The following is a 16,580-nucleotide window of genomic DNA, read 5'->3' as shown; positions in this document are numbered from 1 at the left end:
AAGACCACAGCTGTCTAGTTGTGTCAGGTCAGATTTCAGATCCCAGCTCCTAGCAACACTCTTAACCTAAGTTTTGGTTTTCCCATCTGTAAATAAGGACAGTAGTACTTATCTCTCAAGGCTGCAGTGAGGATGAAATGGAGTTGAAACAACAGCAGCTAACATTCACCAAATGCTTACTGTGAACTGGGCAATTTTGTGTGGACTCCCCAGTTTCTATTCACAATAATGTGATAAGGTAGATACAGCAATTCCCATGTTACAGATGAGGAAACTGAAGACAGAGAGTACAAGTAACTTGTCAAAGGATTCAGGTCACTGAGCCTCTACTATAAGCACAATACAGAACACATCAACGAGCACTCAACAAGCACAGTGTTGGTACCTGTGCTTCTTCTTAATGATTAGTCTGGTTGAAGACTAATTTTATCTTGCTGTTGTTGTTGTAGATACAAGGTCTTACTATGTTGCCCAGTCTGGTCTTGAACTCCTGGGCTCAAGTGATTCTCCTGCCTCGGCCTCCCAAAGTGCTAGGATTATAGGTATGAGCCACCACCGCTCCTGGCCAAAAGACTAACTTTCTAATTCCAAAAAGGGGGAAACAAAATACATCTCTCAATAAAATCTGTGATCTAATGAGCTCTCAATCTAGCCAGGTTCTCCAGCCCTAACCACTCCAGGCAGGGCACGGAGCTGTGGCCAGAGGAGATGGGAGGTGGGTGGTACCCAGTAGTCATGAAAGACACAGCAGCTCCAGCAGCAGGTTCCTCAGGTGTGACAGCAACAGCATGGCTGGGGCACATGCCCAAGCATGTCACAGAGAGGAAAGCCAAGGGCTCACTCTTTGATGGGGTGACTGGGTGTAGTCCCAGTTGCTGTGAAGTTGAGTCAGCATTCAATAACACATATGTTATTGAGGCCTATGGCATCACTGATGTAAGGAGAAGTCTCAGTGACCAAAGAAGTCACATCTCCTAACCAGAAAGTCTTTGTTGGCAGGGTCTAGGTTCATCGATGAAGTTTTCTGGTACAACATGATAACTTGCATTTTCTTTTTTTTTCAATTCCTTTGTGGCCAGCTCTGCCCCACTATCATAGGTGAAGTTGAAGCGCTAAATGCCAATCTCAGCACATTGGAAGGTGAGTCCTAGAACTGTCCCTTCCAGATGATTCTCTTCCCACCTCTAAATGCTGGTGCTCTTGTGTTTGCTTTTCAAGGCAGTATGGTTCCAGCTCCCCCTCCCACTTCCTGCTCCACAAGTTAGAGCTCCAGGAGGGTGCGCAGGAGGACTCCCTGTGCATAGGGCATGCACTCTTGCGCTAATAGCTAACTTTACTGCCACAAGAGGGGTAGCTCCGGGTGCCAAGAGGCAGGTCCAGGAATTAAACCCTCACGAGCACTAACCCTAGCTTTGGTACTACATCCATTCCCTTTGGATTAACTAACACGAATCCTGGTCAGGTTTTTCTTGGGTTCTTACCCTTACAGTGACTGCTTTCAGCATCAAGCCCAAGCACCTCAGCATGGACTCCCAAACTCACCATGCCTGGCTCCTACTTACCTCTCTCTGCTTCATCTTGAGCCTTTATCTGCCCCAGCAGTCAAACTGATTCCACTGCCCCTTGCGCCTTGCCTCTGCTCTTGCCATCCTCTCTGCTGGGAAGAGCTTCCTCTCCCCTTCATCCATTCATTCCTTAACAGATATGTACTGAGTACCCATTTCTGTGCCAGCACTGCACTAGATCCTGCAGGATTCAATCCCTTCCACTCTCCACTCCTCAAATCCCCTTGTCATGTTTACTTTTCTTTATGTTAAAAACTCAGCTCAGGCATAGCCTCTTCCAAGAAATCTTACCGACAGCCTCCACCCCACAAACTTACACCTTTGTGTTCACATGATACTTTGGATGTCTCTCTCTTTGCCCTCCATCATCCATTCATTCACCAATGGTGTGCTGAGCACCTGAAATAGGTTGGGCACTGTTCCTGGTGCCAGGGATGCAGCAGTAAGCCCTGGAGACAGACATCCCTACCTTCATGGGACCAGTGGGAGGAAACAGACAGCAAGAGAAATAAATAGCATTTGTGTTACAACAGTGCTAAGTGACAAAGAGAAAAATCAAGCTGGAGAGGGATCCCTTTTAGACAGTGTGGCCAGGAAAGGGTGCCACTGAGCAGGTGCCTCAAGAGAACCTAAAGGGAGTAGGGAGCCGCCATAACTTCTGGATCCTGCATGGCTGCAAGAACCTCTGGATCACTAAGAATTTCTTTAAGTCCAGACATTCCTGCCATTCCAAGCATGCCCCCTCCAATTCCAGGCATTCCTCCAGGAAAACTGTCTGGAAAAGAGCCATCCTGAGCTCCTGATTGTCTGACTTCTTCCTCCCTCTGGGCTCTCTGGTGTTCTTCCAGAGCCTTCTTAACCCTTTTTAGTCTTTCTCTGATCTTTCACTTTTTACATTTTCGTTCATACTTTCTCCGATGTTCTGCGATTTTCTGGGCCCTAGGTTGAACTTCTTTCAGTATTGCACTAGCATCTTCGTCATAATTCAGTTTACAAGCAAGGGCAAGTCCTGGACTGCTTCTTCCCAATGGCACAGAAGTCTGTGCACTTTCCCTAACCACTTGTAAAGCTGGGTTGAATTGGGATTCGCCTCAATGTCTCCATCACAGTCTTGGATGGCAGCATTTGACTTCTGAAATTTGATGAAATCAGTGGCTCTCATGGCCAAACAAAGACTCAGCTTGATGACATTGTGAAGAAGTCCATGGCTTTCTGTCGCTCACCATCATTCAGAGCTTCAGTGGCAGCCACTTTCTTCTCATTGGCCTCATCCATCATCTCCTCTGTCATCTTTGCATTTTCATCTTCCATTTCCTGAAGGACATCAGTGCCTGGCTCAATCACACCCCCATTATCCATTTCTAGATCACTTTCCTCACTTGGTGGGTCATCTGTCTTCATGTTTTCCACTGCCTTCTTACTATCTTGATACTTCCTTGACACTGTCTTCTGATTTTGCTTCTGGGTAGCAAATGGTACTTTACCTCCCATGTTCCCCATCCACTCCCTAAGAAAGCATTTCCTTGGTGTGCAGAATGCTCAGGTCCTGCTTACACATTTTCACGAAGGCCTGAAGCTCACCAACTTTGCAGGGGTCCATGGTCAGGAGATGAGTGCGAAGGTGAGGAGGCTGTGACCAATCCCAAGTCCAGGCACTGGCTCAGTGTGACCTCGTAGAAGGGGGTGGCTACCATGAGTCAAAACAGACTAGATCCTCCCTGGTCGCTGGCTCCGCCCCCCAACCCGAAAGAGTTTTTTTGTTGTTATTGTTTTATTTGTAGTTGAAGTCTCACTCTGTCACCCAGGCTGGAGTGCAGTGGCACACTCATGGCCACTGTAGCCTCGACCTCCTGGGCTCAGGTGATCCTTCTGCCTCAGCCTTCCAAGTAGCTGGAACTACAGGCATGTGCCACCATGCCCAGCTAATTTTTTTATTTTATTGTAGAGATGAGGTCTCACCAATTTGACCAGGGCGGTCTCGAACCCGTGGACTCAGTAATCCTCTCACCTCAGCCTCCCAAAGTGCTGGAATTATAGGCGTGAGCCACTGTGCCCGGCCCTGAAAGTATTTTTAAAACGATAGTGACATAGGATAATATGGTCCCTTATCTCAGCTAGCCACTTCATCTCTTCTTGCTTGTCATCTTCATCTATGGAATAAACCAAATATGACATGATAAAAGAGAAGATGTGATATTCAGGTCCCTTCCTTTAGAACAGGGAGGAAGTCTTCATGCCATAGAACACATGACGGTGGTCAGGAAAGCAGCTCTTGCTGAGCCACGTGGGAAACCTGAGTGCAGCATCACTGCATGTACAACCTGTTTCAGACACTGGTATCTGTGCTTTCCAGAACTTCACCTACCACTATCCCCCCAGTCCCCTTGCCTTCAGCTTTGTTCAGGAAATAATAGCTAGGCTCAGTGGTGGGCACCGTAGTCTCAGCTACTTGGGAGGCTGAGGCAAGAGCTACAGGCCAGCCTGAGCAACATAGTGAGACCCCATTTCTAAAAAATAAATTACTTGAATTAGTAGCACTATTAGTGAGACTTTTTTTGACTTCTTCAATTTAGTGGATTTCATTTTCTTTCTCACAATCTATTTTTTTAAATATTTCTTTTTTAAAAATTTTAGTCACTTTAAGGGACATAAATAGTTTTTGGTTACATGGATGCATTGTATAGCAGCAAAGAAGTTTGGGCTTTAAGTGCACCCACCACCCCCACCTGTGCACACTGCACCTGACAGGTGATTTTTCACCCCTTCACCCTTTCCTGCCTCCCCCTTCTGAGTCTACAGTGTCTGTGATGCCATTCTCTATGTCTCTGCAGATCCTGAGTTTAGCCTCCACTTATAAGTGAGAGCATGTGGTGTTTGGTTTTCTGTTCCTGCATTAGTTCACTTAGAAAGATATTCTCCAGTTCCATCCAGGTTGCTGCAAATGACATTATTTCATTCTTTCTGATGACTGAACAGTATTCCATAGTGCATATATACCGTATTTTCATTATCTGCTGATCCGTTGATGGGCAACAGATCAATTTAGGTTGATTCCACATCTTCGCAATTGTGAATTTTGCTGCAATAAGCCTATGAGTGCAGATGTCTTTTTATATAAAAACCTCTGATCTTTTGGGCATATACCTAGTAATGGAATTGCTGGATCCAATGGTAGATCTACTTTTAGTTCTTTGAGAAATTCTCCATACTGATTTTCATAGAGGTTATACTAATTCGCACTTCCACCAACAGTGTGTAAGCATTCTATTTTCACTGCATCTGTACCAACATCTATTGTTTTGCTTTTTTAAATTTTTTAATAATGACCATTCTGGCTGGGGTAAAGTGGTCTCTCGTTGTAGTTTTAATTTGCATTTCCCAAATGATGAGTGATGTTGAGCATTCTTTCATGTTTGTTGGCCCTTTGAGTATCTTCTTTTGGGAGATGTCTGTTCACATAATTTGACACTTTTTATGGTTTCATTTGCTTTTTTCTTGCTGATTTGTTTGAGTTCTTTGTAGATTCTGGATATTAGTCCTTTATCAGATGTGCAGTTTGTGAATATCTTCTCCCATTATGTAGGTTGCCTGTTTACTTTGTTGATTATTTATTTTGCTGTGCAGAAGCTTTATAGTTTAATAAGTCCCACTTATTTATTTTTGTTTATGTTGCATTTGCTTTGGGGTTTTAGCCAAAAAGTCTTTGCCTAGGCCAATGTCCAGAAGACTTTTTCCTGGGTTTTCTTCTAGGATTTTTAAGCTTTCAGGCCTGGCATTTAGTTCTTTAATCCACCTTGAGTTGATTTTTTTATATGGTGAGAGATAGGGATCAGGTTTCATTTTTCTGCATGTAGCTATCTAACTTTCCCAACATCATTTGTTGAATAAGGTGTACTTTCCCTAGCTTGTGTTTTTGTCTAATTTGTTGAAGATCACTTGGTTGTAGTTATTTGTGTTTATTTCTGAATTCTCTATTATATTCCATTGGTCCACATGTCTGCTCTTGTACCAGTACCATGCTGTTTTGGTGCCTTGTAGTTTAATTCGAAGTCTGGCAATGTGATGTCTCCAGCTTTGTTCTTTTTGCTTAGGATTACTTTGGCTATTCTGGCTCTTTTTTTTGGCTCCATATGAATTTTAAGATTATATTTTTCTAATTCTGTGAAATATGACATTGGTAGTTTAATAGGGGTTGTGTTGAATCTGTAGGCTACTTTGGATAATATGGTCATTTTAATGCTGTTGATTCTTCCAATCCATGAGCATGGAATATTTTCCCATTTGTTTGTGTCCTCTACAATTTGTTTCATCAGGGTTTTGTAGTTCTTCTTATAGAAATCTTTCACCTCCTTGGTAAAATATATTCCTAGGTATTTTAACTTTTTATCTGCTATTATAAATGGAACTGAGTTATTGATTTTATTCTCAATGTGGTCACTATTGGTACATAGCAGTGCTGGTGATTTGTGTGTGTTGAGTTTTCATTGTAAAACTTTAATAAATTCATGTATCAAGTCCAGGAGTCTTTTGAAGGAGTCTTTAGGATTCTTTAAGTATAGGACCATATCATCAGCATACAGAGATAGTTTAATTTCTTCTTTTCCAATTTGGATACCCTTTATTTCTTTCTCTTGCCTGATTGATCTGGCTAAAACTTCCAGTACTATTTTAAATAGGAGTGGTGAAAATGGGTATCCTTGCCTTGTTCCTGTTCTGAGGGGGAATGTGTTAAACGTTTCTCCATTCAGGATGACATTGGCTGTGGGTTTGTAGTACATGGCTTTTGTTATTTTGAAGAATGTTCCCTCTATGCCTACTTTGCTGGGGCTTTTATCATTAAGAGATGCTGGATTTTATCAAATGCTTTTTTTGCATCTATTGAAATTATCATATGATTTTGGTCATAAAATTTGCCATGTTTATTGACTTGTGTATATTGAACCATCCTTGCATCCCTGAGATAAAACCCACTTGATCATAATGGATTTTTTTTTAATGTGCTGTTGAATTGAGTTTGCTAGTATTTTGCTGAGGATTTTTGCATCACTGTTCATCAAGGATATTTGTCTGTAGATTCCTTTTGTTGTTATTTTTCTTTTTCTGGCTTTGGTATTAGGGTGATACTGGCTTTGTAGAATAAGTTAGAAAGAATTTCCTTTTCTTCAATCTTATAGAATAACTTCAGCAAAACTGATATCAGTTCTTTGAAAGTCTGGCAGAATTTGCCTGTGGGTCCATCAGGACCTGGGCTTTTTTGTTGGTGTTGTTGGGAGACTTAATTACTGTTTCAATCTTGCTTCTCATTATTGGTCTGTTCAGGATTTCTCTTTCTTCCTGATTCAAGGTTGGGGGTTACATGTTTCCAAGAATTTATCCATTTCCTCTAGATAGTCTAGTTTGTTTGCATAGAGGTGTTCATAATAATATCAGATGATCTTTTGTATTTCCATGGTATCAGTTGTAATGTCTCCATTTTTATTTCTGACTGAGCTAATTTAAATCTTCTCTTTTCAATTCTTAATTAATTTAGCTAGTGGTCTATTAAGTTTATCTTTTCAAAGAACCAGATTTTATTTCCTTGATCCTTTGTTTTTGTTTTTTAGTTTCAATTTCATTTAGTTCTGCTCTGCTCTTTGTAATTTTCTTCTGTTAGCTTTGGGTTTGGTTTGTTAATGTTTTTTTAGTTCCTTGAGGCATGATGTTAGGTTGTCAATATGTGATCTTTCAGTCTTTTTAATGTATGCCTTATGCACTATAAATTTTCCTGTAAGCACAGCTTAGGCTGTGTCCCAGAGGTTTTGATAATTTGTGTCATTGTCATTTATTTCAAGGTATTTTTTTTATTTCCATCCTGATTTCATTGTTGACTCAAAGATCATTCAGGAGCTGATTGTTTAATTTTCATGTATTTGTTTGGTTTTAGAGTTCTTCTTAGAGTTAATTTCTAGTTTTAATCCACTGTGATCTGAAAAGGTGTTTGACATAATTTTGATTTTTTTGAATTTACTAAGACTTGATTTGTGACCTACCATGTCGTCTGTCTTGGAGAATGTTCCATGTGCTGATGAGAATAATGTATATTCTGTAGTTTTGGGGTGGAATGTTCTGTAGATATCTGTAAGGGCCATTTTCTCTGGGGTCCACTTAAACTCCAGTGTTTCTTTGTTGACTTTCTGCCTTGATGATCTATTGATGTCTATTTCTGACAATGAGATGTTGAAGTTTCCCACTATTATTGTATTGTTGTCTATCTCATTTCTTAAGTCTAGTAGAGTTTGTTTCATAAAGCTGGGAGCTCCGGTGTTAGGTGTCTATGTACGAGTATTTTAAATTGTTACATCTTATTGCTGGATTCATCCCTTTATGATCAGAGACCTTCTCTGTCTTTTTTCACTGTTGTTAAAGTCTGTTTTACCTGACATGAGAATGCCTATTCCTACTCATTTTTTGTTTCTATTTGTGTGAAATGGTTTTTCCACCCCTTTACCTTGAATCTATAAGGAGTCTTCATAGCCGGGCTCGGTGGCTCAGCCTATAATCCCGCGCTTTGGGAGGCCGAGGTGAGTGGATTGCCTGAGCCTGTGGATTCGAGACCCGCCTGGGCAACTTGGAGAGACCTCATCTCTACAATAAATTAAAAAATCAGCCGGGTGTGGTAGCGCATGCCTGTAATTCCAGCTACTTGGAAGGCTGAGGCGGAAGGCTCACTGGAGCCCAGCAGGTCGAGGCTGTGGTGGCTGGGAGTGGCCACTGCACTCCAGTCTGGGCAACAGAGTGAGACTCCAACTCAAAAAAAAAAGGAGTCTTCATGTGTTAAGTTGGTCTCTTGAAGGCAGCAGATAATTGGATTGTGTTATTTTAACCATTCTGCCATTCTATATCTTTTAAGTGGGACATTAAGACCATTTACATCCAGGGTTAACAGTGATATATAAGATGCTACTCCATTCATCATGTTGGTAGTTACCTGGTTCCTTTATTTTTTCCTCTGTCTTTCTCTCTTACGGTGTTCCATAAGCCCTGTGAGTTTTGTTATTTCCAGTATTTTTCTGCTGGTGTATTTCAACCATTTGTTTCAATGTTTAGAACTCTTTTGAGTATTTCTTGTAGAGCTGGTCTAGTGGTGACTAATCCCCTCAGCATTTGCTTTTCTGAGTAAAACATTATTTCTCCTTCATTTATAAAACGTAGTTTTGCAGGATACAAACTCCTTGACTGACTGTTATTCTGTTTGAGGAAATCAAACATAGGGCCCTAATTCCTTCTGGCTTGTAGAGTTTCGCTGAGAAGTCTGCTGTTAGTCTGCTAGACATATTCGCCTTTGTAAGTTATTTGATGCTTTTGTCTCACTGCTCTTAGAACTATTTCCTCACATTAACTTTGCATACCCTGATGACTTGCCTTGGGGATGACCTTTTTGCAATGAATATTCTAGGGGTTCTTTGAGCTTCTTATATCTGAATGTTTACATCTCTGACAAACCAGGGAAGGTTTCAATTATTCCCTCAAATAGTTTTTCTAGGGGTTCTATTTCCTCACATTAACTTTGCATACCCTGATGACATGCCTTGGGGATGACCTTTTTGCAATGAATATTCTAGGGGTTCTTTGAGCTTCTTATATCTGAATGTTTACATCTCTGACAAACCAGGGAAGTTTTCAATTATTCCCTCATATAGTTTTTCCAAAACTGTTGCTTTCTCTTCTTTCACAGGAAAACCTATGATTCTTAGGTTTGAACATTTTGCATAATCTCACATTTCTTGGAGACTTTGTTCTATTCTCTTTTTTCTTTATTGTTGTCTGATAGGGTTAATACAAAAGCCTTGTCTTCATGTTCTGAGAACGTTGCTCTAGTCTACTGTTAAAACTTTCCACTGCATTTTTTACTTCCCTAAATGATTCTTTCATTTCCAGAAGTTCAGCTTAGGTGGGTTTGTTTGTTTGTTTTAAGTGTCCATCTCTTTGGAGAATTTTTTTTTATTATTTCTTTATGTTGCTTTTCAACCTTCTCCTGAATAACACTGAGCAATTTTATAATCAATCTTTTGAATTCTATCTCTGGAATTTCAGATTTCATTTTGGTTAGGGTCCATTGCTAAAGAGTTATTATCATCTTTTGGTGGTGTTGGAGAACTCTGTTTTTTCATATTGTCAGAATTATTTTGCTGGTTTCTTCACATTTGGGTAGACTATTTCTTCTTATTTTAGGTTGGCAGGAAGCTGACATAGGCACTACAGGGTTCCCTTGGTTATATATAGTCTTGGTGTGGGAGTTTCTCAATTTCCAGCTGTGGCAGTGTTGTGCTGGGTACTTGCACAGGCTCAAAGCATCCTGAGTGGCTGAGGTAGCTTGGCTAGTGGTGTTAACTAGGGTCTGGTATCAGACCTTCCCCAAAGCTGAGGTATTATATCAAATGTAATGGACTGTGCTGACTGATCTCTGATCAGGAGACGGTGCTTGCAGAAGAGAGCCTGATGCAATGGAGGCTGTGAGCTTTCTGCTTGGCCTGTGTTGTTCCAAGGGAGTACCCAGCTGGCCTAGTGATGGGTGGGGCTATGGGGACTAGTCAAATTCCCTGTGTGTTTTGAGCCTTTAAGGGAGGTATGGGAGGAAAGCACTTGAGCTCTCCATCTATGTGCTCAGTTGGCTACCCTGATGGGGATTGGGAAGGAGTTCCCAGGTGCTAGGGTAATACTGCTATATTGTGCAGATACTACAGGAAAGCATTCACTACATGAAAGGTTGCTAGGGCAATGAGTCCCATCCAGCTCTCCTGCCTTAGCCTCAGGCAGTCTATATTCAAATTGTAGAAGTGCAGCAGGTCCCAGGTTTTCTCACAGAGCTTTCCCTAGCCAGGAACTGTCTGCTGCAGCAGAATTTGCCCTTGTGGCAAATGAAAGCATCAAGTCTTTCCCTTCCCTTCTCGGCTGGCTAGAATGTAACCATTAGCAAGGGTTAAGTTCCTGGAAAATGGCAGCTGTAGCTGCTTGGGGCATTTTTTTTTTTTTTTTTTTTTTTTTTGCCTGGACTGCTCCATATGAGTTTCAGCAGAGCCCAGCTGTTGGTAAGGCAGTTTCCCAAAAGAGACTGGAGTCTTCTGAGGCTCAAGGAGCCATCCAAATCTGTGGCAGGACCACAAAACTCCTAAATTCCTTTCACTCACCTCCCTCGCTATATCCCAAGACTGCTCATAGTTTGTGCAATGAATCAAGTGAGTCTGACTGGTTCCAACCTAAACTGATCAATTTTTCTCTGTGGATCTTGTTGCTTCCATGATGAGTTGTGGGTGTGCTGCTTATCTTGTTCCTCTTGTGCTGAAGAACTCTATTTTGGTTCACTCCATGGAAGGAACACATTTTAGCTGCTTCTTGTCAGCCATCTTAATCCTATCTCTTTACAAAACATTTCTAGTGAAAACAGTAATGCATGCTAATTGTAATTTTTTTAAAAATGATGTTCCAACTACATAGCAATGGATACCATCAAACTGAAAAGTCTTTCAATATACCAACCTAATATATACTACTTAATATTGGCAAGGAATTTCTGTTTGCACTGTATGTGTTGGTATGTGTGTGCACCTAAAAAGGTATACGGTAGTCCCCACTTATCTGTGCTTTTCCTTTCTGCAGTATAGCTGTGATCCAAAAATACTACAATATCTCAATCTATACTTGAGACAGAGAAAGAGAGAGAGATACCACATTCACATAACATTTATTACTGTATATATAGGGTTTGATACTATCACAGTTTCAGGCATCCACTGGGTGTCTTGGGACCTATCTCCCACTGAGAAGGGGAATGTATGCACCAAAATGCTACTGATGTTTCTCTCAGAGTAATATAATTGAGAAGGATGTTCACTTTCTTCTTTTGAGTTATCTACTTTTCCTTGGTTTTCAAAAGTGAACATGTATTATTTATAAAAAGGGGGAATTGATATTTTAAACAGAGAATTTAAAAGTATAGTGTTATGGATAGACATTATTCATATATTATATTATACTTTTAATGAATGTAGATTTTCTTTTTTCTTTGTTGGTTATTTAGTCTTAACCAAGATTGACAACTACACGCTGCTGGATTATTCCCTAATCAGTTCTCCAGAAATTACTGAGAACTACCTTGACCTGAATTTGAAGGTAACTTTATCATCACCAAAGTCATCCTCCTGGCTGTCAACAGCCAATATTTAGAGAACAAAGATTATGTACAAAAGGCAATATACATACATGCTCCTCAAATAATTTAATTTTCTTTCAAGCAACTCCTTCATGTTTTACCTTTTCAAAAGACTCTTAAACATTTTATAGATGGGCAAGTGGTTATTTGGATTGCACAATATATCTCTGCCTTCTTCAAGAGAAGTATCAGGATGCCTTTACCTCCAGAAGTCGGTTTGAGGCTAGGAGGCAAGTATGGTAGTCTGCATTTATTGTAATGTAACACAACACATGGGTGGTACATGTGAGTACTTCTCTTTCTAACTCTCGCGTTAGTGGCTGCTGACATCTGTCAGGGACTATAAGCACATATAAATGGTGTTCCCTGATCTTGGAAGAATGATCATTGTGCTTATGTTTAGTTTTGCCCCAAAGCTTATATTGGCTTATATTTCACTCACCAGAGACTTTCAGATCAGTTCAGTGTTGTCAGTTCAAGGCAACATTTTGTAATAATGCCCTATAGCTAATGAGAACAGCACTGGAAATGCCATAAAAATGCTTTCAACCATTTGGAGTCTTCCAGGTCTTTCTATGACTCCTCAGGTACTCTTTAGACACAGATTTTGAAGCTCAAGGATTTAACACCAGTACATGGCACCTCAGGAACTACCAGCAGTGTCTCCTCCAGCTAAAGGCACTTCTTTCCTTTGTCTGAGAAGAGTGTAACTTCTCACTGGTTTACATTCTGGGGTGAACAGATACACCCAAATATGCTCAAGAACCATCAGAGCTTTGGAACATAGTCACTGGTCAAGGAGTCAGAAGGCCTTATCATTTTTTTTTTAATCCCTATGAGTTTCTAGAATTTTTCTTATTCTAAATGGAAAGTGTTCACCTTCCTAGTCCTGTACATTTGAGTTTTCACTGATACATTGGTCTTTCTGTTTTCCCACAGGGTGTATTCTACCCACTAGAAAACCTCGCTGATCCCCCCTTCTCGCCAATTCCTTTTGTGCTCCCAGAACGCAGCGACTCTATGCTCTACATTGGAATATCCGAGTATTTCTTTAAATCTGCGTCTTTGGCTTATTTCACAGCTGGGGCTTTCAATGTCACTCTCTCCACCAAAGAGGTGAGGAGAGTTAGCGGAGGATAAAAATTGGGGCCATCATTCAACCTTTTTATAAGTATCTTATGGGATTTTTATGTCACAGATTCGATTCCTGGACCTTATTAGGCTATTGTTCCTAGCAAAACAATTAATGAATGAAAGAATTATGGAATGAATGTTGTTATCAGCTGAGAACCTCTTATCTGAACTGCTTGGGACCAGAAGTGTTTCGGATTTCAGATTTTAAATATTTGCATTATATACACCTATTGGTTGAGCATCCCCAATCTGAAAATCCAAAATCTCAAATGCTCTAAAACCGAAGACTTTTTAAATGCCAACATGACACTCAAAGGAAATACCTTTCAGATTTTGGGTTTCTAGGTTAGAGATGATCAACCTGTGTTAGATGGGGAATGGTTGGGTTTCCAAATCTGCTAAATTCCAATATTTTTATGATACCTCACCACTGTTCTAGATTAATCTAAAATAATGCCAATACCCCTCTATCATTAATGATCTTAGATCATTTCAATTTATTTAACTTCTATGTACCAGGATCTCCTCATTGGAAAGGGGATAATAATCATTCCATATGCATAAGGTTGATGCATGCATTAAAATGTTTCAATACACATAAAGTGTTCAGACCAATGCCCACCATAGAATCAGTGCTATAACAGTTGCTGATCATCGTAAATCATCATCATCACTATTGCTTGTGTTATTCCAACATAAAAGAATTTCTCCTGACTGTAATTACACCTGATTTATCTACAATGATCATTATAGTGTAGATACTCATGGGTCCTCTCCACCATGCACCTCCCCTGTATAATGAGAGCACTCTCTCCAGTCGGTCAACCAAAAACTCTTTTTGAGCATCCCTTTTGAATCTTCTCATTCTATGCATACTAAGGACAAAGGTAGTTATAAATCTTATGTTCAAAATGGTGAGTGTAGCTGGACCAGCTTCCTTGCATCTGAGAATTAGACACTTCTAGTTTCAGACTTGAAAACCATTCGTCTGTGAGGATAAATTACTTAAATATCCTGTGTGTCAGTAATTTCTAAATAAGAACAATAACACAAGATTTATTGTAAATGACTGTAGAATGTTTACACCTGGATAGTGTATAAAGTGTTCTCAAGGCCAAAAAGAATAAAATTTCCTATGTGACCTTGGGCAAGTCACTTTACTTCCCTGGGCCTCAGATTCCCTATGGCTGGGCTATAAAATGATAAGTCACCTTCAAGCACTAGACATTTTATGATGCAACAGGTTCGCAGTTCATAAAATTAAGGGAAACTGCATTTTCCTTGAAAAGATAATCCAGGTAAAAAAATCTTGCAGTGATGTGATGGTCTTTATTTTCCAGATTTCCAACCATTTCGTTCAAAACTCTCAAGGCCTTGGCAACGTGATCTCTCGGGTGAGTCCTCGGGGCTTAACTCCATGATAGTGTAGGTGTCTTCATTGCAATTATTTCTGGAAGATTTTGGGGGGTTCTTTATATTCTTTTGGGCTCCAAGCATGAATCTATCTTTCCATTATTAGGAATTTTTTCTCTTAATCAAATATCCACAAGTATTTACTGAACAGTACAAGTTAAGCTACAATTTAAAACACTGTAAGTTAACCAGGTGAAGTGGGGATCAAGGGGAGACCCAAGCTTCACTTGTACAATGACCACTTATGTACTTAACCTGAATTGTACTCCACATCTTTAAAATTTAAAATTTTAAAAATAAATAAATAAAACACTTTAAGTTCATAAAGTAGATCACCTGTTCCTTCCACAAGATTGTTACCACTCTCAAAATAATTAGCTTAGATAAAGGATTTATTCCTTTAAATGAAGGATTAAATCCTTAAATGAAAGATGAGTGCCACACTTGTGATTTTAGTAAAGCAACTATTAGCATCATGCCTTCATAGCACACTAAGTCTTGAACATAATGCATAATGTACCTACAGGCTCAGGTTTGCCCTTGAGAACAAACCATAATGTTTATGACCATCCTGGTTTTTGTTTTTGAGTTAGAGTCTCAATCTATTGCTGTGGCATAATCATGGCTCACCACAGCCTCAGCTTCTGGGTTCAGGCAATCCTCCTGCCTCAGCCTCTTGATTAGCTGGAGACTATAGGCAGGCACCACCACACCCAGCTAATTTTTTTAACAAGAGACGAGGTGTGGTCTCATGTTGCCCAGGCTGGTCTTGAACTCCTGGCCTCAAGTGACCCTCCTGCCTTGGCCTCCCAAAATGCTGGGATTACAGATATGAGCCACCATACCCAGCTCATTCTGGTTTTAGAGCAAAGATCTTGAGTCAGACAGACCTGGATTTGAATCCCAGTTCTACGATTTATTCTCCTTGAACTTGAGAACATCATTTAACCTAAGACTCACATTCTTCATCATAAAGCAGGGATACTGACAGAATCTACTTCACAGGGATTTTGTGATGATTAAATGAGATAATGCACATAGCCCCTAGTGTAGTGGGTGGCATGAAGTATTGTGTTCATAACCGTCAGCTGTTATTGTGTGTTTTTGTGTGTTATCACTATTATTGTTAAAGAGCTTTTTTTTTTATTCTGCCTGTATAGTGTAGGAGTTTATCACCACAGGCCACCCTAAATTTGTGATTTCCCCTCATCAACTCACGTTTCCTAATCCTCATTTCTTTCCTGGAACATTGGCAGATCGCAGAGATCTACATCTTGTCACAACCCTTTATGGTGAGGGTCATGGCCATGGAGCCTCCGGTGATCAATTTACAGCCAGGCAACTTCACGCTGGACATCCCTGCATCCATCATGATGCTCACCCAGCCCAAGAACTCCACAGTGGAAACCATTGTTTCCATGGACTTTGTAAGTCTGGGGAGATGACAAGGTAGCCTACGGATGCCAATCCTGTTCCACCATGGCCAGCTGGCCAGCAACTTCTAAATGTTTGCAGGGGTGTGGAGTGATACATAAGCTGAGTGAGGACAGAGTTGAGATGGGGGAGGGAGGATGGGAGGCCAGTGCTCACACTCCCACACATTGTGAAATTGCCCTCCAGTCTCTATTTCATACACACTCAACCCCTCAGGATCAGAAATGACAGAGGTCTTTTTGTTTGTTTGTTTTTGTCGGAATCTCACTGTCACCCAGGTTGGAGGGTAGCAGCACCATCATGGCCACCGCAGCCTTGACCTCCTGGGCTCTGGCAATCCTCCCACCTCAGCCTTCCTGAGTAGCACCACCTTGCCAGGCTAATTTTTTTATTTTTCATAGAGATGAGGTCTCACTATGTTGCCCAGGCTGGTCTTCTGAACTCCTGGTCTCAAGCAATTCTCCCGCCTCTGTCCCCCAAAGTGTTGGGATTCCAGGCGAAAATCTCCACACCCAGCTGCCTGAGTTTCTTTTTTCCTTGAAATGTTAAGTTTACCTGAGTTTACCTGAGTAGATGAAGGCCAAATGATACAAACTAATACAATGAACCTAATCAAAATATCACACATATACACACACAAAGAAAGAGAAGAGAGAGCAGGAGAAAAGAATAAAGGAATTCAAAGATTTTCAAACAAAAAGTCTTTACAGTTAGTTTCCCTACTTACAAGATAGGATATTTATTTTATTTTATTTTATTTATTTTTGAGTTAGAGTCTCACTCTGTCGCCCAGGCTGGAGTGCGGTGGCATCACAGCCACCCCCGTGTCAACCTGCTGGGCTCTG

The 16,580-nt window shown here is 40.6% G+C and overlaps 1 protein-coding gene and 1 pseudogene across 1 annotated transcript in view; one reads left to right on the top strand and one right to left on the bottom strand.

Annotated features, from left to right (window-relative positions):
• The window catches only part of BPIFC (BPI fold containing family C), a 47,373-nt gene that overhangs the window by 12,101 nt on the left and 18,692 nt on the right, over nt 1-16,580 (top strand). Inside the window, exons 6-10 of the mRNA XM_008055442.1 lie at nt 1,080-1,140; nt 11,623-11,714; nt 12,694-12,870; nt 14,229-14,282; nt 15,558-15,728. Coding sequence (XP_008053633.1) covers nt 1,080-1,140; nt 11,623-11,714; nt 12,694-12,870; nt 14,229-14,282; nt 15,558-15,728 — 555 coding nt within the window. The remainder of the gene's footprint in view (nt 1-1,079; nt 1,141-11,622; nt 11,715-12,693; nt 12,871-14,228; nt 14,283-15,557; nt 15,729-16,580) is intronic.
• Nucleotides 2,195-3,165, bottom strand: LOC103257747 (annotated as a pseudogene).

Source organism: Carlito syrichta, unplaced genomic scaffold (assembly GCF_000164805.1).
Source record: "Carlito syrichta isolate Samal-C Ts95f unplaced genomic scaffold, Tarsius_syrichta-2.0.1 Scaffold301854, whole genome shotgun sequence".
In the NCBI taxonomy this organism is placed as follows: Eukaryota; Metazoa; Chordata; class Mammalia; order Primates; family Tarsiidae; genus Carlito; species Carlito syrichta.
This window is presented reverse-complemented; position numbering and strand designations above follow the sequence as displayed.